The sequence below is a fragment of the Myxine glutinosa genome, chromosome 14 (assembly GCF_964187855.1).
Source record: "Myxine glutinosa chromosome 14, kmMyxGlut1.1, whole genome shotgun sequence".
NCBI classification, from domain to species: Eukaryota; Metazoa; Chordata; class Myxini; order Myxiniformes; family Myxinidae; genus Myxine; species Myxine glutinosa.
Window position 1 is genome coordinate 64,685,653 of NC_136274.1, and position 23,981 is coordinate 64,709,633.

The 23,981-nt window shown below is 43.7% G+C and overlaps 1 protein-coding gene across 3 annotated transcripts; it reads right to left on the reverse strand.

Annotated features, from left to right (window-relative positions):
* Window positions 1-997: 997 nt before the first annotated feature.
* LOC137439366 (chondrolectin-like) lies at window positions 998-23,923 on the reverse strand. Of its 3 annotated transcripts, none has more exons than XM_068135082.2 (7): window positions 23,491-23,923; window positions 22,678-22,975; window positions 14,851-15,008; window positions 8,456-8,491; window positions 4,774-4,842; window positions 4,437-4,533; window positions 998-2,045 (listed from the first exon to the last, which is right to left on the reverse strand). In XM_068135082.2, exons 1-7 carry the CDS (start codon window positions 23,615-23,617, stop codon window positions 1,718-1,720), a joined length of 1,113 nt encoding a protein of 370 aa, XP_067991183.2. In that variant the 5' UTR covers window positions 23,618-23,923; the 3' UTR covers window positions 998-1,717. The 3 variants fall into 3 exon arrangements, with proteins under 3 accessions (XP_067991183.2, XP_067991186.2, XP_067991187.2); XM_068135085.2 differs by having other exon boundaries at window positions 22,678-22,828; window positions 23,491-23,746; XM_068135086.2 differs by lacking the exon at window positions 4,437-4,533 and having other exon boundaries at window positions 23,491-23,849.
* Between the last annotated feature and the right edge of the window lie 58 nt (window positions 23,924-23,981).

A 23,981-nucleotide genomic window follows, 5' to 3' on the forward strand; every position in this document is an offset into this window, starting at 1 on the left:
GTCACGGACTGCTTTATAAACATTTATGACATCGATTGCTTATTTTTAGGTTCAAATAAACATACTCATCCACCATTGATGCATACACATTCCTTCAAGGTGAACAACACATCCGCAGATGGCGCAGACCCATCGGCCGATGGGTCTGCATTGTCATTTCTCGTGCATCCACAGATGGGTCGCCCATCTGCGGATCCGCAAACGGGTCAGACCCATCGGCCGATGGGACCGATCCACAGATGGGTTCCAACATATAATATATTATATATATATATATAAAATAGGTTTTGTCAGTCTTGGAGTCCATCAATGTGGACGATGAGTCGTAATAAGGTAATGATGGCAAATTTATCGGCAAGTCCTTTCATTACCTCTGCCACCGATGGTGGATGGAGGTTGTGTTTTTACCCATGTCTGTCTGTTTGTCTGTGAACAAGATATCTCAAAAAGTTGTGCACGGATTGGGACGAAATTTGGCAGTGTGGTGGTGTATGTGACGAGGAGGAGATGATTAGATTTTGGTGAAGATCAGGATTCGGATCCGGCCAGTAGAATTTTAAAGTTGTTCTTCAGCATTGGAAGATAGGGACAAAACCAACATATAGCAGGATATCTCAAAATGTTATGGACGGATTTGGACGAAACCTGGTGGACAGGTTGGATGTGTGACAAGGACGAATCGATTCGATTTTGGTTAAGATCTATTTATGGATTCGGATACGAGAATTATTTAATTTGTAAGTGATTCTTCACCATTGAGAGATCGGGCGAAAAGCGATTATATTACATGATATTTCCAAAAGTTATGGACGAGTTATGACTAAACTTGGTGGACGAGTTGCTTAGGTGACAAGAACAAGCTGATTAGATTTTGGTTCAGGTCCGAATCCAGATCCGGCCTATCTGTGGATACAAAACATAAACTGTTCAGCCTGGCGGAGGTGTGCGCCCTGCCGAGTGCCGTCCTAGTTTAGACAGTAATGGAGAATCGACAGAATTCACAAAGGAGCCATTTTTATTGCATTTAACACAATGTTCAAAGTGATACATATATGTTATCTTTATCATAAACAGGGCATTGCAATTCATTATTTATTATTTCATGCTCTTCACTTGCTATTCACTGTAAGGTAGAACTTCCTATCTATCATTTTTGTGACTTGTGGACTTTTCTTATCCTGAGCGTTCTTTTCATGCTTTTTTATTTTATTTTACTGCAGTTACCTGTGGCTTTCTCTCAGGTAAGAAATCCTTGTGTGCAGCTGGTTCACCCCTGCGTCCTTCTTCCCCGTCCCCCTTTATTCCACCCTCACTTTCGCTTCGACTCTGCTGTTGGTGTTTCATCTTCTCCCCTCTTGTTCCATTTCATTTGCTCTTGCTCTTCCATGAGCCTCGATCATGTATACAGAAAAAAAAATCTTCCTCTCCTCATTTTGATGTATTTGATGAGAGGTACTGAAGCTTGCCAAGCAGATTGGATGCACAAAATGGCGCAGCTTGTGTGTATTCTACCTTTGTCTGTGTTTTGTCTTTCCAGTTCAGACTGACATAAATTCACAAATCTAATTCATTTGTGCCATTTCCTTGTGATGATCTGATCTATTTTGCCATTTCGATCTCAGATCTGCACGTGGTGCCACAACTCCTTTGTGTGACGTTTAAAAAGCAAAAGCAAAATATTCGCCACAAGCTGTACCAGTGCCCTCATGCCATTCCTTCAGGGTGTGTGGGTGTTATGGTGTGCCCAGCCTTCATGAGTACACCCTGAAAATTGATCTCCACCTGGGTATCCCTCTACCTCTGAGCCTGCACTCCCCAGCGTGACAAAGCCACTCTCACCACCTGAACCCGGGCTCGCCGCTGGTCCCACCATAGCGGAACCGCCTCGAAAGGATGACAGGGGGGCGAGCCCCCCGATACCGTTGCGGCTCCCTGTTCTGTTCTGCTCTGATATAATACGGTGGAGGTCCAAGCTTGATCCCTGCCCCGGTGAAGTCCACAAGCCGGCCGGGCAAGATGGCTCTGTCGGGGGCTTGGCCGAACGTCTGGGGATGAGGTCGGTGTTTAAGGAGGTTAGAGAGAATTAAAAAACAGTCTTTGCAGCAGCATTTCAATCCATAAAGTATCAGGTGCAAAATGCCCTGGATGAGCTCAAATAGGACATATGGACCAACTATCCCTCCTATTTTATTATTTATGAAAGCACTAATCACACGACACCTTTATACACAATTGTAAAAATAACCTGTTCATCCCTTACAATTCATTTCTGCCAAAGGTACCCTTGAACTGCCAAAGGTACACCTTGAGGCCATTTCAGGTGTCATATAAAGTACCTCTTTCTACTATATGAAGAGGGTATGACTGCCTTCGTCAAACACAGAGAAGTCTTTTTCTTGCTTTTTAGCATCCATGTCTTTATTCATCTTTGCACCTTACTCTTTGTCGCCATTTTTGCTGTGTGTTTACCGAGTGTTGATGTAAATATTTTCATACCGACCGTATACTTATAATTAAATGTATTTATCATTATTGCACAATGCCTTTTTGCTTGATGATGTGGATATCACCTGTACGGACAGTGACTTCAGAAAGTATTCACACCCCTTGACGTTTTTCACATTTTATTGTTACAGCCTGAAATTAAAATGAATTAAATTGAGATTTTTTTCTCACTGATCGACACATAATAACCCACAACGTCAAAGTGGATATTTTTAAAAGAAGCTTTACAAAATAATTAAAAATGAAATACTGAAATATCTAATTTACATAAGTATTCAGCCCCCTGAATCAATACTTCATAGAAGCGCCTTTGGCAATGATTACAGCTTCAAGTCTTCTTGGGTAATGTCTGTATCAGCTTTACACATCTGGATTTGGGGAGTTTCTCCCGTTCTTCCTTACAGATTTGCTCAAGCTCTGTCAAGTTGGATGGGAAGCATCAGTGAACAGCAATCTTCAAGTCTTTCCACAGATTCTCAATGGGATGCAAGTCTGGGTTTTGGCTGGGCCACTCAAGGACTTTCACGTCCTTGTACTGTAGCCATTCCAGTGTTGCTTCGGCTGTATGCTTGGGGTCATTGTCCTGTTGGAAAGTAAATCTTTGCCGCAGTCTAGGGTCTTCTGCACTCTGAAGCAGGTTCTCCTCAAGGATTTGCCTGTATTTGGCTCCATTCATCGTTCCCTTTATCCTTACAAGTCTCCCAGTCCCTGTCACTGAAAGACATCCCCATAGCATGATGCTGATGCTGCTACCACCATGCTTCATGGTAGGGATGCTGATAGATGGGCGATGAGCTGTGCTCGATTTCCGCCAGACATAACGCTTTGCATTCAGGCCAAAGAGTTCATTAAATTTTCATCTCATAAAACCACAGAATATTTTGCCTCATGCTCTCAGAATCTTTCCCGTGCCTTTTTGCAAACTCCAGGTGTGCTGTCATGTTCCTTTTTCTCAGGAATGGCTTCCATCTGGACACTCTCCCATAAGCCTAGATTGGTGAAGTGCTGCAGAGACTGTTGTCCTTCCGGCAGATTCTCCCATCGCAGCCAAGGAACTCTGGAGTTCTGTCAGAGTGGTCATTGGGTTATTGGTCACCTCCCTAACCAAGGTCCTTCTTACCCGGTTGTTCAGTTTGGTCGGACGGACAGCTCTCGGAAGAGTCTGGGTCATTCCATGTGCTTGCCATTGCCTATTGATGAAGATCATTGTGCTCTTGGGAACGTTTAACATTCTAGAAAATGTTTTATTCCCTTCCCCGGATCTATATTCCTCCTCACAATTCTATCTCAAAATTCTACAGACAGTTCTTTGGACCTCATGGTAGAGTTTCTGCTCTGGCATGCACTGTCAACTGTGGGACCTTGTATATAAAGGTGTTTCTTTCTAAATAATGTTCAATCAATTGAATTGGCCACAGGTGGACTCCAATCGAGTTGTGGAGACATCTCACGGATGATCAAAGGAAATGGTATGCACCTGAGCTCACTTTGGAGTGTCATTGCAAAGGGGTTGAATACTGATTGACTCAAGACATTTCAGCTTTTCATTTTAAATTATTTTGTAAAAAAATTCTCAAAATAAAATTTCACTTTGACATTATCGGGTATTATTGATAACAAAAATCTCAATTGAATCCATTTTAAATTCAGACTGTAACACAACAAAATGTTTAATGAAAAAGCAAAATACTGTATATTCTCTATCTCTTTATCCCATTTGAAGTAAAAGCATCAGCTTAAGAATGACCTCAAGGTGAACACTACTCATTTAGACATTGGGTCTTGTACCTTGCACATGTTAAGACACACACCTAACCCTAATGGAAACTGGGAGAGCCGACTGAACCACAAGTGCATTTTGGACCCCAGCACCGCTCGGAGTCAGGGTTTCTTTAGAAAAAGGAGTTTTTGGCCTATGGTTGATGACTAACCTTTGTCCAGATCGGGTACACAAGAGCACAATCACAAGAGCAGCAATGAGAATCAAGGGCAGCAGAGGGAGGAGCAGAAGAAGAAGAGGCTTTGATCCTAATAAGAAAATAAACGAAGATTTCATTGGCTACAAATAAATCACAAACATTCAGTAATTTTAACGCAAGAGGCAAAGATAAGGCAATATAGGTTTTAGTTAGGGTTATAATTCAAGGAGTGGGGTGGGGAAGGAGTAAGATTAAAGTGAAGTAAGGTTGAACAAGGTGAATCTTGAGGTATAGTAGAGGAGAATGCCAGGTGTAAGCGGAGTGAGTGTGTTCTTGCTTTCATCTTTACCAAAGCTTTCCTTGGAAATGATGGAATCATCAGGAAAAGGCAGGATCGAAGGGATTGAGGTGTAATCTTCTGAATGAGGGAGGGATGGTTGAGGTGTAAAGTTAGTTAATATTCAGATAATGAGTACAGTATTTCAAATTTCTACTTTCTGCCGAAAATTGCACACACACACACACACACACACACACACACACACACACACACACACACACACACACACACACACACACACACACACACACACACACACGTAAGAGGATGTTCTCGAAAGAAGTTGGTGACCTAGCTAAGGTTTAGAGGCTTGAAGGAAGACAGGAGAGTAGGCCGCCACCAGGCACACATGGCTCAAGAGCTGGCATGCTGTCGACGCAGGGATGCATGATTGGGACTCCGAGAAAGATGCGTCCGGGTTCGGAGCGGACGAGAAGCAAACGAGGCTCTACAGATGGCAGAGCGGGATGTTTAGGCTCCATGGATGGTTGCCTATCAGACGTGTTGTATGGATCTGTGGCCGGTTGCTGTGCTGCGAGTATGGCGACCAAAGTCGAAGCCCTCCACAAAGAAGAAAGCTAAGCACAAAGTGGTATGACACCGGACGGAAACGAATGGTGCCAAGATGGCGAGAAATGATAGGGGAGCGTCAGAACGGATAGGGGAGGGAAATGCGCAACAGGACACATTGCATGGAGCTGTGGACAGTTACTGTGTCGTGATTATGGCGACGAAAGTTGAAGCTCTCACGAGCCGGATACAGAGAAAGGAGATGAACCCAAAGCAGGATGATACCCATCAACCGAGGGAAGTGAACAGCGCTGAGATGCCGGGAGAGGATGTGGAATGGGGCAGAATGGCGAGAGGAGAGGCAGGATGTGGGAGAGGGAGGATGATGGGTGGAGAAAAGTGTGTTGAAAATACAACACGAAATGTTGGAACACAAACTCCATACAGAAATTCTACATTCAGGATGCACACTGAAAAGGAAATAGCCTGCACCGCATCATCTCACACAGAGACAGGAATCTGCATGGAGTCGAAAGACTGATGAGGTGCGACCTGTTTTTGGCAAAGAAAAGATGAAGCTCCACAGAAAAAGAATAAATAAGGAAAATTATAGCAAAGAGTAGAAATACATCATCCTTCTATGCCAGGTCTATTCAGCCCATGAGCTTTGGAGAATGTAAGGCGACTAGACTAGAGACGGTCCAATTGTATAAATTTGACAGGATTGATTTGACATCGACAGCATATGGGTCACTAGATAGAAAACTAATAAAGAGATAACAGACAAAGCCAGAGAACGAGCTGCAGAAGATTTGAGGCGAATGGAAGTCGAGGAGTCACCATGCGATAGACAACGGGTGAGTGAGGAGGTGACTGAGGGCACAGGGAGTGTCTAGGTGGAAAAACCAGGTCTTGTAACATGGCGTAGCGTCCAGCACCCACCAAGCCCCAGACAGCTTCCAACTTCAGTTCGTTTGTATTAATATTCCCAGGGATGGTTTTTAAGATCTCTGTATTCAGGGCCGGCGCTACCATTAGGCCAACTAGGCAGCCGCCTAGGGCGCAGACATCAGAGGGGCGCATTACTGAACCTTAAAGGGTCACAGTTTTATACAAATTATTGTTTTAAGAAAAAACATAATAAAAGGAAAATATAATAGTTCATTGTTCATAATAGTGTAAGTGATTAATTTTGAGCATGTACGTTTCGTGGCACACGTCACATCCTGGTTGAAACAGATTTAGCCTCCTCCCATGCGCCTTCTCCCATACCTCACATCCGGCATGTTCAAAACGCTGCCGCCATTTCGTCGTTGGGCGCATGGATTGATCATCGTCAGGAAAACGGGAGAATTAATAATCGAAGTTGGCAAAAAAAAAAAAAAATTGGGGGTGGGGGGCGGGGATGCAAGTAGCTGGCCTAGCCGAGGGTGCAAAATAGTCTGGCGCCGGCCCTGTCTGTATCTTAAAAAAGAACCAACTCATTGCAAATTCAAAGAAGGAGAAAAGGACATAAAATGTCATAGCCCCTGTGGTTTTAGTCATTTTGCTGTATGGAGTTGAAATCCGTCAATTGGCCATCTTTGGTCAGATTACAAAACAAAAAAATCTTCTGCATATGTATACTCTCATGTATTGTCTTTGTGCCAAGTTTGAACAAAATCCGTCTATGCATGTCGAGAAATGGTTGGGGACACGTTTAAGTAACAAAATGGCCACCAGTCGGCCATCTTGGATCTGATCTCGAAAAAAAGGACGTGTATACGCGCAACAGGACACTTTGCGTGGAGCCGTGGACATTATCTGTGTGCAAAGTTCTAACAAGATCTGTAAATGCATGTCCAGGAAATGGTTGAGGACGTGTTCGACATTGGTTCTTTTTTTTACAACTAAAATGGCCACCAGTCGGCCATCTTTGATTGCATCGTGAAACAAAATGATTTACTTATGTATACCATCATGTATTGTCTTTTGCCAAGTATGAACAAAATCGGTCCATACATCTCTGAGATGTGGCTGCGGATGGACAGACGAATAGACCAGACCCAATACCTAAGCATCCGTTTCAGACTAAGTCCAATGGGGGCTAATAATGGCCGTCTTGGAATCGTTCATTTGAAGGTGCACCTGGAGAGCATATGACATCAAAATCTATCAGTTGGAATTTCTAAGCAATGATTGTCTGACAATCCTGTGTGAGAGGAATTGCAGTAAGCAGGTTGAAAATCCGTTTTTAACCACATGACCCAGTAACCCATCTCATGTTTGACTAACCACATCCCACATTTGACTCAAGACTCGAGATGAACACGAAGAAACAACACGAGTATCACAAGACGAATACCTACAAAGTCCTGACATATTCGACTTAATTCCCTCTTCCCTTCACATACCAGCAGTGGAAATGCAGGCAGGCAGGCTGGGAATCACACCTGGGGAACCTCAAACACAGACGTCATTGGCAGACATAGAAACCTCATGCCTCATGTCACAGATCCAAGATGGCCGACCGGCGGCTTATTTTGTTACTTAAACGTGTCCCCATCCATTTTTCAGACATGCATGGAACAATTTTCTTCAAACTCGGCACAAAGATAATACATGTGTATACATATGCAGAAGATTTAGTTTTGTCATCCGACCAAAGATGACCGACTGACGGCCTTTAACTCCGTGCAGCAAAATTACTAAAACCACGGCGGGGACTATGACATTTACGTCTTTTTCTTCTTGTTGATACTCAATATCCCTATCTGTCTTGTTTTTTTTTACATTTTGACTGGAAAGAGGATATAAGAAACCCTGTTGTAGGAATGGGCGACACAATGTATCAAGATGAGAGCCTATTGAGATTCCAAGGTGCTCATGGTGTGGAGGACATTTCCACAGCCTCCGATAACACGAAATAAGACCTTCCTCATGCTCCTCACTCTGGAACTTTGGGATTCCTAGCTCATACTTTGTGTCCTTCCGATTGTTTATTTCTGGTTGATTCTCAGTGGGGTGGTCACATAAGATAATTTTTGGCAGGAGCTACTAGTAAGTGGCTCATCATGCGGTAAAATAATTTTCAGGTTATGGCACAACTCAAAAGCATCTTAGTTGTTTGCATCCCCCCCCCCCATGTTGAAGCACAACATATGTGGAAAGACTTTCGCTGTTGGTATTTGAGCTTACTTACGCAAAACAGACGAGTTGGCAGTCTCGGACATCTTTTCTGAAACAAAAGAGTAAAACTTGTGTTAGTGTACTTTTTTCAATCAACAGTAACAACAATTACAACATAACATGGCAGTGTGCCACATAATTCGGTATTCTGGCTTCCTGACTGTGATTGAAGCCATCGAGACCTCATCTCTACAAGGGGACAGAAAGCACAATGACTACCAAGTGGGAACATCACATAGTGCTTGTTATTTCAAGTTTTTTTTGCATACATGGTCGAGGCTCGTGGAAGAGATGGAGCAAAATTCAAGAGAACAAAATGGAAATGGGGAAACACAAACAGCAGAGTAGAAGTCAGAGAGATGAAAAGGAGAGGCAGAAGGACATATCAGGGCGAACAAACTGCGCATCGGCTGAATGAAACACAACGAGAAGAGGAAGGGGAATGTGAGGATGAAATAGAAAAGGAACAAACCAACTAAAAAGAAAACTAATGTCAACCCTGCATATTTTGCATTCACATTGTTGATGCAAAATTTCATTCTGAAAGTCCCAGCCAGCTCTGAGATACAGTTCGGAAATTTATACAGTTCGGAAAGGTTGTTCTATGTGTTATTATTATGTCAAATGCTGGCAAACTATGATGCTGTCCAAGGACATTCATAGCAAACTCCATAAATATTCCACACTCCATTGGGAATAAATTATCTTACAAATGTAATCTGGGACACCTTACTTATGCTTCAATTTTATTTTCATGGATGTGCGATGTGTACAAATGACTTTGCTGTGGCAATGCCTTGTGTAAGCGGAGGCACAAAGTTTAATGGATGGTGTATAATCGCAGTCACTGGTTTGAAAAACTTACATATTCACAATCTTTTCTCTCATCTCCCATTCCTGTTCAGGCTGGAGTTCCCCAAGGCAGTGTTTTGGGCCCTGTGCTTTTTCTGATCTTCATCAATGATCTCTCTGACTCCCTGGAAAATCCTCTCTATCTCTTTGCTGATGACTCTACTCTCTGTCGCTCCATACCTCATCCCTCAGATCGGCAGTCTGCAGCCTCCTCACTCTCTGCAGACCTGGACAAAATCACAGATGGTCAAACAAGTGGAACATGTCTTTCAATCCTGACAAATCTCACACTCTTACTATGTCTCTCCGAAAAGACCGACTGGACAACCCTCCCATCTACTTTCTCAACAATCCTCTCCAAGAAGTTCTGTCACTCAAGCTTTTGGGTCTCACAATCTGCCATGATCTTTCCTGGGAAAACCACATTTCCAAGCTGGCCTCCAAAGCCAGTCACGGACTGGGCATCCTCCCTCCGTCGTGCAAAGTCCTTCCTTGGCACACCTGAGCTCCTCACCACATATAAGGCTTTCATCCGCAGCTCAATGGAATACTGTTCCCCCCTCTGGGCTGGTGCACCTGCCTCACACCTAGTTCGGCTTCACGCTGTTGAAACCAAAGCTTTCAGAATCATTGGAATCTCCCACGATGAAGCTAACTCCAAGAACCTTTCACTCACTCACCACAGGCAGGTTGATGGTCTTTCTGTCTTCTACCAACTCCTCTCCGGCCTTGCTCCCCCAGATCTATCTGTGCTGTGTCCCCCAAAGATCCGCCAGCAACCTTCTTCTGGTGAAACTGCCAAAAATCACAACTCTCTTCTACCCCCGTTAATTCACCCCAGATCCACTTTTTTGAAATACCGACTTCTTTCCTGGAAGTCCTAGCAGTGTCCATTTGTTTTATACCTCTCCCACCCCCCCGCCCCCTTTCCCACGCCTCCTCCCCCAAAGCCCTCTCCCTCCCACAGATCTCCCGATGTCCCTGTTCTCTACTGTTGTACTTGTGTGCTTCCCTCTCTCTCCCCATCTTGTCTCCCGCTCCCTTTATCATGTTTTATGTGTCCATTTATGCTTTTTGTGTTTCATGTTAGCTCTTCCACAAGCCTCGATATTGTATACAAAAAAAACAAAAACTAAACAGTCAATTCCGTCGAAGGTATAATTTCCTGTTCGTAGATTTCCTTCACAGAGAAACTTCAGCAGTATTAACAGATAGTGGGTATTCAGATTCATGGTTTGATTTTGTGCTGGATGTTCAGATTCTTTTTTCAATTTGGTGCTGGATGTTGAGATTCTTTGTTCGATTTGGTGCTGAATGCTCAGATTCTTTGTTCGATTTGGTTCTGGATGTTCAGATTCTTTGTTCGATTTGGTGCTGGATGTTCAGATTCATGGTTTGATTTGGTGCTGAATGTTCAGATTGTTTGTTCGATTTGGTGCTGGATGTTCAGATTCATGGTTTGATTTGGTGCTGAATGTTCAGATTGTTTGTTCGATTTGGTGCTGGATGTTCAGATTCATGGTTTCATTTGGTGCTGGATGTTTAGATTCTTTCTTCGATTTTGTGCTGGATGTTCAGATTCTTTTTTCAATTTGGGGCTGGATGTTCAGATTCTTTGTTCGATTTGGTGCTGGATGTTCAGATTCTTTGTTCGATTTGGTGCTGGATGTTCAGATTCTTTCTTCGATTTGGCGCTGGATGTTCAGATTCTTTTTTTCAATTTGGTGCTGGATGTTCAGATTCTTTGTTCGATTTGGTGCTGGATGTTCAGATTAATGGTTTGATTTGGCGCTGGATGTTCAGATTATTTGTTCAATTTGGTGCTGGATGTTCAGATTAATGGTTTGATTTGGCGCTGGATGTTCAGATTATTTGTTCAATTTGGCTCTGGATGTTCAGATTACTTGTTCAATTTGGTGCTGAATTTTCAGATTCTTTGTTCGATTTGGTGCTGGATGTTTAGATTCTTTTTTTCGATTTGGTGCTGGATGTTCAGATTATTTGTTCAATTTGGTGCTGAATTTTCAGATTCTTTGTTCGATTTGGTGCTGTATTTTCAGATTCTTTTTTTTGATTTGGTGCTGGATGTTCAGATTATTTGTTCAATTTGGCTCTGGATGTTCAGGATATTTGTTCAAGTTGGTGCTGGATGTTCAGATTCTTTGTTCGATTTGGTGCTGGATGTTCAGATTATTTGTTCGATTTGGTGCTGGATGCTCAGATTCTTTGTTATATTTGGTGCTGGATGCTCAGATTCTTTGTTCGATTTGGTGCTGGATGTTCAGATTCTTTGTTCGATTTGGTGCTGGATGTTCAGATTCTTTTTTTCGATTTGGTGCTGGATGTTGAGATTATTTGTTCAATTTGGCTTTGGATGTTCAGATTATTTGTTCAATTTGGTGCTGAATTTTCATATTCTTTGTTCGATTTGGTGCTGGATGTTTAGATTCTTTTTTTCGATTTGGTGCTGGATGTTGAGATTACTTGTTCAATTTGGCTCTGGATGTTCAGATTATTTGTTCAAGTTGGTGCTGGATGTTCAGATTATTTGTTCAATTTGGTGCTGAATTTTCAGATTCTTTGTTCGATTTGGTGCTGGATTTTCAGATTCTTTTTTTCGATTTGGTGCTGGATGTTCAGATTATTTGTTCAATTTGGCTCTAGATGTTCAGGATATTTGTTCAAGTTGGTGCTGGATGTTCAGATTCTTTGTTCGATTTGGTGCTGGATGTTCAGATTATTTGTTCGATTTGGTGCTGGATTTTCAGATTCTTTTTTTCAATTTGGTGCTGGATGTTCAGATTCTTTGTTCGATTTGGTGCTGGATGTTCAGATTAATGGTTTGATTTGGCGCTGGATGTTCAGATTATTTGTTCAATTTGGCTCTGGATGTTCAGATTATTTGTTCAATTTGGTGCTGAATTTTCAGATTCTTTGTTCGATTTGGTGCTGGATGTTTAGATTCTTTTTTTCGATTTGGTGCTGGATGTTCAGATTATTTGTTCGATTTGGTGCTGAATTTTCAGATTCTTTGTTCGATTTGGTGCTGGATTTTCAGATTCTTTTTTTCGATTTGGTGCTGGATGTTCAGATTATTTGTTCAATTTGGCTCTGGATGTTCAGGATATTTGTTCAAGTTGGTGCTGGATGTTCAGATTCTTTGTTCGATTTGGTGCTGGATGTTCAGATTATTTGTTCGATTTGGTGCTGGATGCTCAGATTCTTTGTTATATTTGGTGCTGGATGCTCAGATTCTTTGTTCGATTTGGTGCTGGATGTTCAGATTCTTTGTTCGATTTGGTGCTGGATGTTCAGATTCTTTTTTTCGATTTGGTGCTGGATGTTCAGATTCTTTTTTTCGATTTGGTGCTGGATGTTGAGATTATTTGTTCAATTTGGCTCTGGATGTTCAGATTATTTGTTCAATTTGGTGCTGAATTTTCAGATTCTTTGTTCGATTTGGTGCTGGATGTTTAGATTCTTTTTTTCGATTTGGTGCTGGATGTTGAGATTATTTGTTCAATTTGGCTCTGGATGTTCAGATTATTTGTTCAAGTTGGTGCTGGATGTTCAGATTATTTGTTCAATTTGGTGCTGAATTTTCAGATTCTTTGTTCGATTTGGTGCTGGATTTTCAGATTCTTTTTTTCGATTTGGTGCTGGATGTTCAGATTATTTGTTCAATTTGGCTCTGGATGTTCAGGATATTTGTTCAAGTTGGTGCTGGATGTTCAGATTCTTTGTTCGATTTGGTGCTGGATGTTCAGATTATTTGTTCGATTTGGTGCTGGATGCTCAGATTCTTTGTTATATTTGGTGCTGGATGCTCAGATTCTTTGTTCGATTTGGTGCTGGATGTTCAGATTCTTTGTTCGTTTTGGTGCTGGATGTTCAGATTCTTTTTTTCGATTTGGTGCTGGATGTTGAGATTATTTGTTCAATTTGGCTCTGGATGTTCAGATTATTTGTTCAATTTGGTGCTGAATTTTCAGATTCTTTGTTCGATTTGGTGCTGGATGTTTAGATTCTTTTTTTCGATTTGGTGCTGGATGTTGAGATTATTTGTTCAATTTGGCTCTGGATGTTCAGATTATTTGTTCAATTTGGTGCTGAATTTTCAGATTCTTTGTTCGATTTGGTGCTGGATGTTTAGATTCTTTTTTTCGATTTGGTGCTGGATGTTGAGATTATTTGTTCAATTTGGCTCTGGATGTTCAGATTATTTGTTCAAGTTGGTGCTGGATGTTCAGATTATTTGTTCGATTTGGTGCTGAATTTTCAGATTCTTTGTTCGATTTGGTGCTGTATTTTCAGATTCTTTTTTTCGATTTGGTGCTGGATGTTCAGATTATTTGTTCAATTTGGCTCTGGATGTTCAGAATATTTGTTCAAGTTGGTGCTGGATGTTCAGATTCTTTGTTCGATTTGGTGCTGGATGTTCAGATTATTTGTTCAATTTGGTGCTGAATTTTCAGATTCTTTGTTCGATTTGGTGCTGGATTTTCAGATTCTTTTTTTCGATTTGGTGCTGGATGTTCAGATTATTTGTTCAATTTGGCTCTGGATGTTCAGAATATTTGTTCAAGTTGGTGCTGGATGTTCAGATTCTTTGTTCGATTTGGTGCTGGATGTTCAGATTATTTGTTCGATTTGGTGCTGGATGCTCAGATTCTTTGTTCGATTTGGTGCTGGATGTTCAGATTCTTTTTTTCGATTTGGTGCTGGATGTTCAGATTATTTGTTCAATTTGGCTCTGGATGTTCAGAATATTTGTTCAAGTTGGTGCTGGATGTTCAGATTATTTGTTCAATTTGGCTCTGGATGTTCAGATTATTTGTTCAAGTTGGTGCTGGATGTTCAGAATATTTGTTCAAGTTGGTGCTGGATGTTCAGATTATTTGTTCAATTTGGTGCTGAATTTTCAGATTCTTTGTTCGATTTGGTGCTGGATGTTCAGATTATTTTTTTCGATTTGGTGCTGGATATTCCGATTATTTGTTCGATTTTGTGCTGGATGTTCAGATTATTTGTTCAATTTGGTGCTGAATGTTCAGATTATTTGTTCAATTTGGTGCTGGATGTTCAGATTAATGGTTTGATTTGGCACTGGATGTTCAGATTAATGGTTTGATTTGGCGCTGGATGTTCCGATTATTTGGTCAATTTGGTGCTGGATGTTCCGATTATTTGGTCAATTTGGTGCAGGGTGTTCAGATTAATGGTTTGATTTGGCACTGGATGTTCAGATTAATGGTTTGATTTGGCGCTGGATGTTCCGATTATTTGGTCAATTTGGTGCTGGATATTCCGATTATTTGGTCAATTTGGCTCTGAATGTTCAGATTATTTGTTCAATTTGGTGCTGGATGTTCAGATTAATGGTTTGATTTGGCGCTGGATGTTCCGATTATTTGGTCAATTTGGTGCTGGATATTCCGATTATTTCGTCAATTTGGTGCAGGGTGTTTGGAATGTTGGTTTAATTTTGTGCTGAGTATTCAGATTCCTGGTTTCATTACTGTTGTGCATATGTTACATGTTCTGCATATATTGTACCTCCTGCATATTTGCAGATGTAGTTGTGCCGCATATTACAGCGATCATCATTCCAGCGGTACAGGTATCGGCCACCAAAACCTGGTCGTGCTGTGGGTTGGTGGTACATGACTACGCATGCCTCTGCACCACATGATGGTTCATCGGTGTACCAGTGTCTGCAGTACCACACCACACACTGCTTCTTAATATTACTTCACCACACACCACGTCATTCATGTTATAAGCTTCTTCTCATTTACTCTGGTTCAGCAAAACGAGGCCTCGCAGGAAAATTCTCTCTCACAGAATTTTTCATTTGTTTGATGAATGATTTGATGATGTTAAATCCTTGTGGTTGTCACACTAAGGAAATCATTGGTTTATTACTCCCGCGAGGGAGTAATGCATTCACTCGTGTCCGTGTCCGTGTGTGTGTTTGTGTGTGTTCGTGTGTTTGTGAACAAGATATCTGGAAAAGTTCTGAACGGATTTGGATGAAAGTTGGTGGGATGATTGCCCTTGGGATAAGGAAGAATTGATTAGTTTTTGGTGAAGCTCAGGGTATTATTCCCGATCCAGGAATTTTTTGAAGAGTTTTTTTTTACCATTGGAAGACGGGGCTCATTTTTTTTTAACATTATCTTCTATATATTCTATATTTAACATTGTGATATGCAAATAGTTTTCATATTTGTTGTAAATGTAGTTTAAACTCGTGGTTATGCATTAGAGCGGTGTATTTTTTTTAGCAGTGTCGTCTTCAATGTTCATTTTTTTTCTAATAAAGACATATTCTGTCATTTTAAAACCACCAAAGTGTGTATTAGGTTTCCCCGTTTCATAAAATGTATCGTTTGATACGTATAATGCTTTAAAGCTTTTTTTTCCTTTTTTTTTTTCTTACCTCAGAAGAGATATCAACATTTAGCTCAGCGAATGTCATTCGCAGTGTCAGTATTTGATGAACTTATAAAGACTTAGTTCCAGATTTGTCAATGGCTGAGGTATTTTAACAAACGAATAAAACAGATTTGGCAAAATTCCAACTTTTTTCTAAAAGATCGCATATTCACCCAGGGTTGTGAGAGGCTGAAGAAGAAGAAACCTCGCATGGGCTTCCCAGACCAAATAAATAATTCTGGTTCTGGCTCTGCGATTTTCAGCGGGAGTAACACATTCGATCGTGTCCGTCCGTGTGTGTGTGTGTTCGTATATTCGTGTGTTTGTGACCAAGATATCTGGAAAAGTTCTGAACGGATTTGGATGAAAGTTGGTGGGATGATTGCCCTTGGGATAAGGAAGAATTGATTAGTTTTTGGTGAAGCTCAGGATATTATTCCGGATCCAGGAATTTATTTTGGAAATTTTTTTGGGAAAGATTTTTTTCTGTTCTACTGCATTAAAGCTTTTATTCTTATTCTTAAATGATGTTTTTCTCCTCTAATTCCGAGATATATCAAAATTAATTCTCTGACAGTTAGGGCTTACTTTCTTTTTCATTTATTGTTTTGGGGAGAGGGGATGTTAAACAAAACGTATTATTCCAACTAAACCCACGGCGGGAGTATGCGCTCTACTGAGTGGCGTTCTAGTTACCTCTGCAACCAAAGGTGGTTGGAGGTTATGTTTTCACCCCTGTTTGTCTGTTTGTGAACAAGATATCTCAAAAAGTTGTGGACGGATTCTGACGAAATATTGCAGGGAGGTAACATGTGTGACAAGGACAAAATGATTAGATTTTGGCGAAGATCAGCATTCGGATCCGGCTACTGGAATTTTAAAAGTGATTCTTCACTATTGGGAAATGGGGCCAAAGACGACACATAGCAGGATATCTCAAAAAAACTGTGGACGGATTTGGACGAAACTTGGTGGATCGGTTGGGTATCTGACAAGGACAAATAAATTAGAGTTTGGTGAAGATCTGAATATGGATTCGGATATGATAATTATTTAATTATTTAAGTGATTCTTCACCATTGGGAGATAGGGCTAAAACCAACATGTAGCAGGATATCTCAAAAAGTTATGGATAAATTTGGACGAAACTTGTTGGACAGGTTTTGTGTGTGACAAGGAAGAGTCGATTCAATTTTGGTGAAGATCCGGATCCGGATCCAGCTAGTAGAATTTTTAAGTGATTCTTCACCATTGAGTGCTATTGAGCCTGGTGCCTGGTGCCATTGAGCCTGGTGTTGGCTTAGCGGTTAGGGTGCCGGCTTGGGATCCTAGGATCCTGGGTTCGAATCCCGGTCGATCGCTGAATCGACAACGCCAGGGGGGTTGACTCAGCCTGTCATCCTTCCGAGGTCGGCAAATTTGAGTACCAGCTTGCTGGGATGAATGATCCCGGTGTGTACCCCGGTTTAGAATAGGTACACCGTATCGCTGCGCATCGTAAGAGGCGACCAAGGGTTGGCGTCAGGAAGGGCATCCGGCCATAAAAACATTGCCTCAAAACAGGGAACCATGATTGTCATGGGGCCTGCAAGGCTAACCCCCGCTCTAGCGGGGAAAATGGCCTTAAAACGATCATTCATTCATTCATTCTTCACCATTGAGTGCTATATGGGCAAAAATGATAAATAGCAGGATATCTCAAAAAGTTGTGGACGGATGAAGACGAAACTTGGTGGACAGGTTGTGTGTGTGAAAAGGACTAATAGTTTATATTTGGGTGAAGATCTGAATATGGATTCGGCTACAAGAATTATTTAATTTTTAAGTGAATCTTTACCATTGAGAGATGAGGAGAAAAGCGATATATAACATGATATTTAAAAAAGTTATGGATGATTTATGACTAAACTAGGTGAATGAGTTGGTTTGGTGACAAGAAGAAGCCGATTAGATTGTGGTTCAGGTCCGAATCCAGATCCGGCCTATCAGTGGACACAAAACGTGAAGAGTTCACCAGGTGGAGGTGTGCGCTCTACCGAGTGCTGTTCTAGTTTACCGATTTTGTTGTTTTAAATCCTTGAACTTGTGACACTCACTAAATCAACAGTTTGTGAAATGATTTGTTATTTTAAATCCCTGTGCATGTAACATTCACTATAATCTTTGGTTTGTGTAATGATTTTGTTGTTTTAAATCATTGTGCTTGTGACACTCTCTAAATCATTAGTCCTTTGCAAAACTTTTTGGAATGACAAATGTTGATATAATTAGTGTTGTGGAGGGAATTGTCGAGCTTTCTTTAATTTTGGTTGAAATTTTAGGTGTTCAATACAATTGCATTCAACTTGCATTCCATCCACCCTGAGGTTTTCTCTTCATAGACTGGGAATCTGCACTAAATCGTCTCCACATTCTGTTCTTCCTGTGGATCTTGTGATCTCAGGTGCTTCAGTGTGTAGATGAAGCTTTGGGCATGTTAACATTTCTTTCATGGAAATGAAGGTTCAATGGCGCGAGCTCGAGCACCAACACTTCAAAATGTCTACACTCTCACAAGGGTACACAATGGCTGGTTATTGCACTCTGGTATGCAGAAGCTGAGAGAGCTGATGGAGATCTCTCTGAGGGAAACGAAGAAGAATGAGGACACATTAAACCAGACCAGTAGTGTCTTCTGAGAGTCTGCGAGGTCAGTCGTTCAAAGACTTCCTTGTTTGATACTGAACATTTAAAAGGATAGAGCATGACCAACCATGGGTTGGGAACCATATAGCACATGTTTGATGGGCATAAGGTCCTCCTCCTGCATTGATGTTCCTTGTCTGGAAACTCATCATTATCTGGAGGTGGACACAGGAATAAGGGACTTTGGTGAACACCGAACAGGCATGGGAGGTACGTGTAGCTTGTTTGGGGCATGTGCTCAGTAAGGATGTCGTAATGTGTTCACAATGGAGGGGAATGTACTCAGGAAGGTCTTTGATTGTGGATGCAGATGGCGGTAGGAGCAGGGACGCACCAAAACTGAGATGGAAGGATGGAGTTAAGAGAAACATGAGAGAGGATGCTTGGGAAATAGTGTAGCAGCATAGCAAACCTGTTGTGCATTTTGTGATACAAGCACCAAATTTGGTACACTAGTAGACTATCATATTATGAAAAGATCTGGATATTGGGCCATCTCAGATTCAGAGATTTGATTTTTGCAAGATTTCGATTCGATTGGGATCGAAGAGAACACCTTCTTCGTCTTCTGTACAGTGAAGTTGCCAGCCCTGAATTCTCTGGCTACATCTGGGTGCTTCATTGGGAGTGCAACCGTGTCCCTCAGGTGAACAGGGACCCACCTGGCATAGTGTGTGTGGTCTAAGGCATGGAACCATGGGACCAGTTCCGTCAGGGCATCAAGGTACGTCGTGAATGAAGCCTGCCGCAGAGAACGCACGTAGACCAGTACCAACATCTCTAGTTCCAGCACAGTTGCCCAGTACTGAAAGTTGGGAATGTCTTCTCCTCTCTGGTGACACCAGTCTTCGAACTCAGGCAGGTCTTCTGCATCATCAGCATATGTCATACAGTGGCGTTCATACGCACGGTGTTGCAGGATGTGCAGTGCCGCTGCAGTGATTTGATGAGCTCTTCTTGTGCGGGTGACGTGGGCAGCTCGTAGGAAGGAGTCGGCCGTCCCTGGCGTTGCAATCTCAGCTTGCAAAATCTGCAAATCTTGCAAAAATCAAATCTCTGAATCTGAGATGGCCCAATATCCAGATCTTTTCATAATATGATAGTCTACTAGTGTGCCAAATTTGGTGCTTGTATCACAAAATGCACAATTCTTTTGAATATTTGGGCTAAGCCGCCCCACTAAAAGAGGAAGGTAGAGAGGGAATATGTGTGTGTCTGACCTCACAAGATGGGATTCGTTGGGGCCATTGAAGTAGTGGAGGATGGGGAGCCAGTCCCCACTTTTGTCTTGGTCAACTAGATGAGCACAATGCGCATTGTGTTCTGTGAATGTTACGTTGAGATCCATTCCCATTTCAATCCTCACAGTCCTGACCAAAATAAACTCCAGTGCACATTAATAGGACATCTACCACTGTAAAGACTTTTGCCTGGTGTTGGCCTAATGGTTGGGACAGCGGGCTTGGGATCCGAAGGTCCTGAGTTTGAATCCCGTTCAGCTGTTGAATTAATATCAGGTGGGGTTGACTCAGTCTGTCAGTGACAGGGTACTGGGTCCTCTCTCAAGGAGGTTGGTGGCAGGATTTGCACTCCGGCCGTAAAAACACCCCATTCCGTAGCACACACAGTGGTGTGTGTCTGGATGGTGCTGAGGATTTGTCCAAGGATGCAGTGACGCACTGATCCAGCATACGCTCCCATATGTATATATATATATATATATATATATATAATATATATAATATAATAAAAGGAGCTGTGTCTATCTGTCTGTTTGTCGTGTTATAAGTTGAGAACGGATTAACAGATTTTAATGAATCCAACTCTGGTGGATTCGGGTAACTCCCGGGAATGTCTGTGATACAATTTTTTTTTCATGGGGACATGGACACACGTGTCAAAACTGCAAATGCCAACACGTGACGTTGGTTATCTCTGCACGGAGAGCAGGATCTCCCAGGAATCCTTTTTTTCGCCATGGATTAGTCATCGCAGCAACGATTGGTATTTCCGCTAGCGAAGCGACGTGTTTTATAATCGAGTGTATATAAAGACTTTTGCAATTCCACCACAACCAATAATTGTTTCCTACACAATCCTGTCACAGAGAAACCTCCCCTGTGTCATTTGAGATCACACACCCCATTCTCCCACTGAGCTCAGGCTTTCCTGCAATCTGATTAGATTTTCCTGCTACACGAGGCGAAGGAAATCTGCTGGAAAATGTCTCTCCAACAATAAATGGAGAAGGGATTGGCAAGAAAGTGACCACAGATTGAAGGGATACTGACCTTAGCCTCAGCCCCTACACCTCCATGCACCGGAGTCACCCATCCATGTCACTCTGAAGTTCGATTCGACAGACTCCTTACTGGCCTCCGACGCACAGCCCGGCTTCGGACGCACATCCCGGCCTCAGACGCACAGCCCGGCCTCAGACGCACATCCCGGCCACAGACGCACATCCCGGCCTCGGACGCACAGCCCGGCCTCGGACGCACAGCCCGGCCTCGGACGCATAGCCCGGCCTCGGACGCACAGCCCGGCCTCGGACGCACAGCCCGGCCTCGGACGCACAGCCCGGCCTCGGACGCACAGCCCGGCCTCGGACGCACAGCCCGGCCTCGGACGCACATCCCGGCCTCGGACGCACATCCCGGCCTCGGACGCACAGCCCGGCCTCGGACGCACAGCCTCAGACGCACATCCCGGCCTCAGACGCACAGCCCGGCCTCAGACGCACAGCCCGGCCTCAGACGCACATCCCGGCCTCGGACGCACAGCCCGGCCTCGGACGCACAGCCTCAGACGCACATCCCGGCCTCAGACGCACAGCCCGGCCTCAGACGCACAGCCTCAGACGCACATCCCGGCCTCAGACGCACAGCCCGGCCTCAGACGCACATCCCGGCCTCGGACGCACAGCCCGGCCTCGGACGCACAGCCCGGTCTCAGACGAACATCCCGGCCTCAGACGAACATCCCGGCCTCAGACGAACATCCCGGCCTCGGACGCACAGCCTCAGACGCACATCCCGGCCTCAGACGCACAGCCCGGCCTCGGACGCATAGCCTCAGACGCACATCCCGGCCTCGGACGCACAGCCTGGCCTCGGACGAACATCCCGGCCTCAGACGAACATCCCGGCCTCAGACGAACATCCCGGCCTCGGACGCACAGCCTCAGACGCACATCCCGGCCTCAGACGCACAGCCCGGCCTCGGACGCATAGCCTCAGACGCACAGCCCGGCCTCAGACGCACAGCCCGGCCTCGGACGCACAGCCCGGCCTCGGACGCATAGCCCGGCCTCAGACGCACAGCCCGGCCTCGGACGCACAGCCCGGCCTCGGACGCATAGCCCGGCCTCAGACGCACAGCCCGGCCTCGGACGCACAGCCCGGCCTCGGACGCACAGCCCGGCCTCGGACGCACAGGCCGGCCTCGGACGCACAGGCCGGCCTCAGACGCACAGCCCGGCCTCGGACGCATAGCCTCAGACGCACAGCCCGCATGCTGCTTCACTGGGACACCTGGCACTGTCTACTGTGATTGTGGTGTGCACGAGTGAACAGCAGTTCATATTGTCGAGTACTGTCCATAAATATCCATGTCTAATGGTTTTGTAGAGTTTGGCTTTGCAACAAACACCGAAGGAGTTGTACGACTCTATCGGACAACCCTTTCAATGCTCTGGAGACAATGCACATGTCAAGTTGCTGCACATGAGTTATAAAGTACGAATGTTAACGGTATGCTCATAAAACACAAGTTTTGGTATAATTTTGGCAGATATATAAATTAGGACTAAGCTTCATGTACTCTATGTAATTTGTTCTTCGTCTTCTTTGTCAACATTTGATTGTCCTAATTTATATTTGCTCGATTGGTTTCCTGATGAAAACATCCCAATGGGACGTCCGGGACTTCGTCGATGTAAATTTCTACAAATCGACAAGACCGTGTTACTTTGCCCTTTGAAGACGTTAATTGGTGTCCAGACCTTTGGAGATGTCTGTTATCCCATGTGTTATATTTTAGTTCAAATCTCTAACCTCGTCCGAATGAAAACTGAGATGATCACTTCCTTTTGATGTCCCAAGATTTTCATATCTTCCCTATCAATCTTCCACATATCGGACAACTTCCGGATGCATACTTTTAAACATTTTCCCCCCCGATATCCCATATCCTAACGTCAGCATTTATATCTTCACTCAACTTCAAGCAATTTACCTTTTGCACACCGACGCGTCGTACCTGTACTTGGACTTGCTGCCATCAATCCAACTGTATCTTTGAGCACACGTGGAACCTTCTCTGGAATCTCGTCTCAGGCCAATCCAAAAGTCTCCATCTCCTCCTGGTGGAACCCTCAGGCTGGAGAGCAGCGACTCCAACAAACGCTGCTCTGCCGGAGAGTCCACCGACACCAAAGTGGCTCCTTCTGTCTCGCAAGCTCGTCGAGCGGCCATGAACGGCAACCGGCGCGACGCATATGGAAAAGCAGCCATTTTGTAGCAAGGACGTTGAGTTCCGTGCAGACAGACCGTCTGTCCTAATGAGATCGGAGACCAGAAGATGTCTAAACGAGTTAAGAACGCATCGACCAAACAGGATCATCACTGATGCACTCGTTTAGCCTGCCAGGTAGCGTTACCATGCAAAAACTCACCTGTTCAAATTCAGATTGGAATTAGTCGTATTATCAACTCACATTTCAGCCTCACAGAGGTTGACCTTCCTCCAAACAAGATCGAGGCTCATGTAAGAGTGAGACGACAGAGGGTAAAAGGCACCACGAACTAACAGTGAGACAACAGGTGGACACAACAGGTACGCGGGTGAACGAAGAGGAAGGGAGGAAACCCAGGAGATCGCAGGTAAGATGTTTCGGTCAGGAGGGTTAGTGGGGATAGAAAAAAACAATGGATAGGGATGGGAATGCCATGAACATCTGGAGGGAAGAGTGGGATCGAACAACCTCTCACTTCCATCTCTCGCTGACAAATTCCCAACCCAAGGCTGCTCTTCCCGATGTTTCCCTTCCTAAATCCCTGCTTCCCGACTCACCGCTGAGAAGAGGTTTTTCCGTTCCTTGCGTCCACACCTCTGAGCCTGCAGCACTCGCATTCATGAGGCTCAGCACACTCGTCCACGTCCACACAGCTAATATTACACACCTTGCCATCTCTTGCATTCCGTCTACCTTTTTGTCCCAGATTGTCTTGTGCTTTTCCTCTTTTTTTTTCTTCTTTTTTTTTTTTACCCCTTTTCCCCTTTTTATGTAGCAGTCCCTGTCCTTGTATCTACGCCACTGTCGCTCTTCAGATCTTCTCTTGCTGTTGGTCTGTCTGTTCTTCCTTTCTGTGGATGATGTTCATCGTTCTCTCCCCCTCTGTCTCTCTCCTGGATTTTATCCTATTCATTAGGAAAAAATCATGTCCCTCTCCCTCTTCCCACCACATTCCACTCCCCTCTCTCCTCTCTCATCCACTCCCCTCTCCCTATCTGCACCCCCGACCTCTCCCCAAACCACCGAACCCCCTCCCCATCTCCTTCGT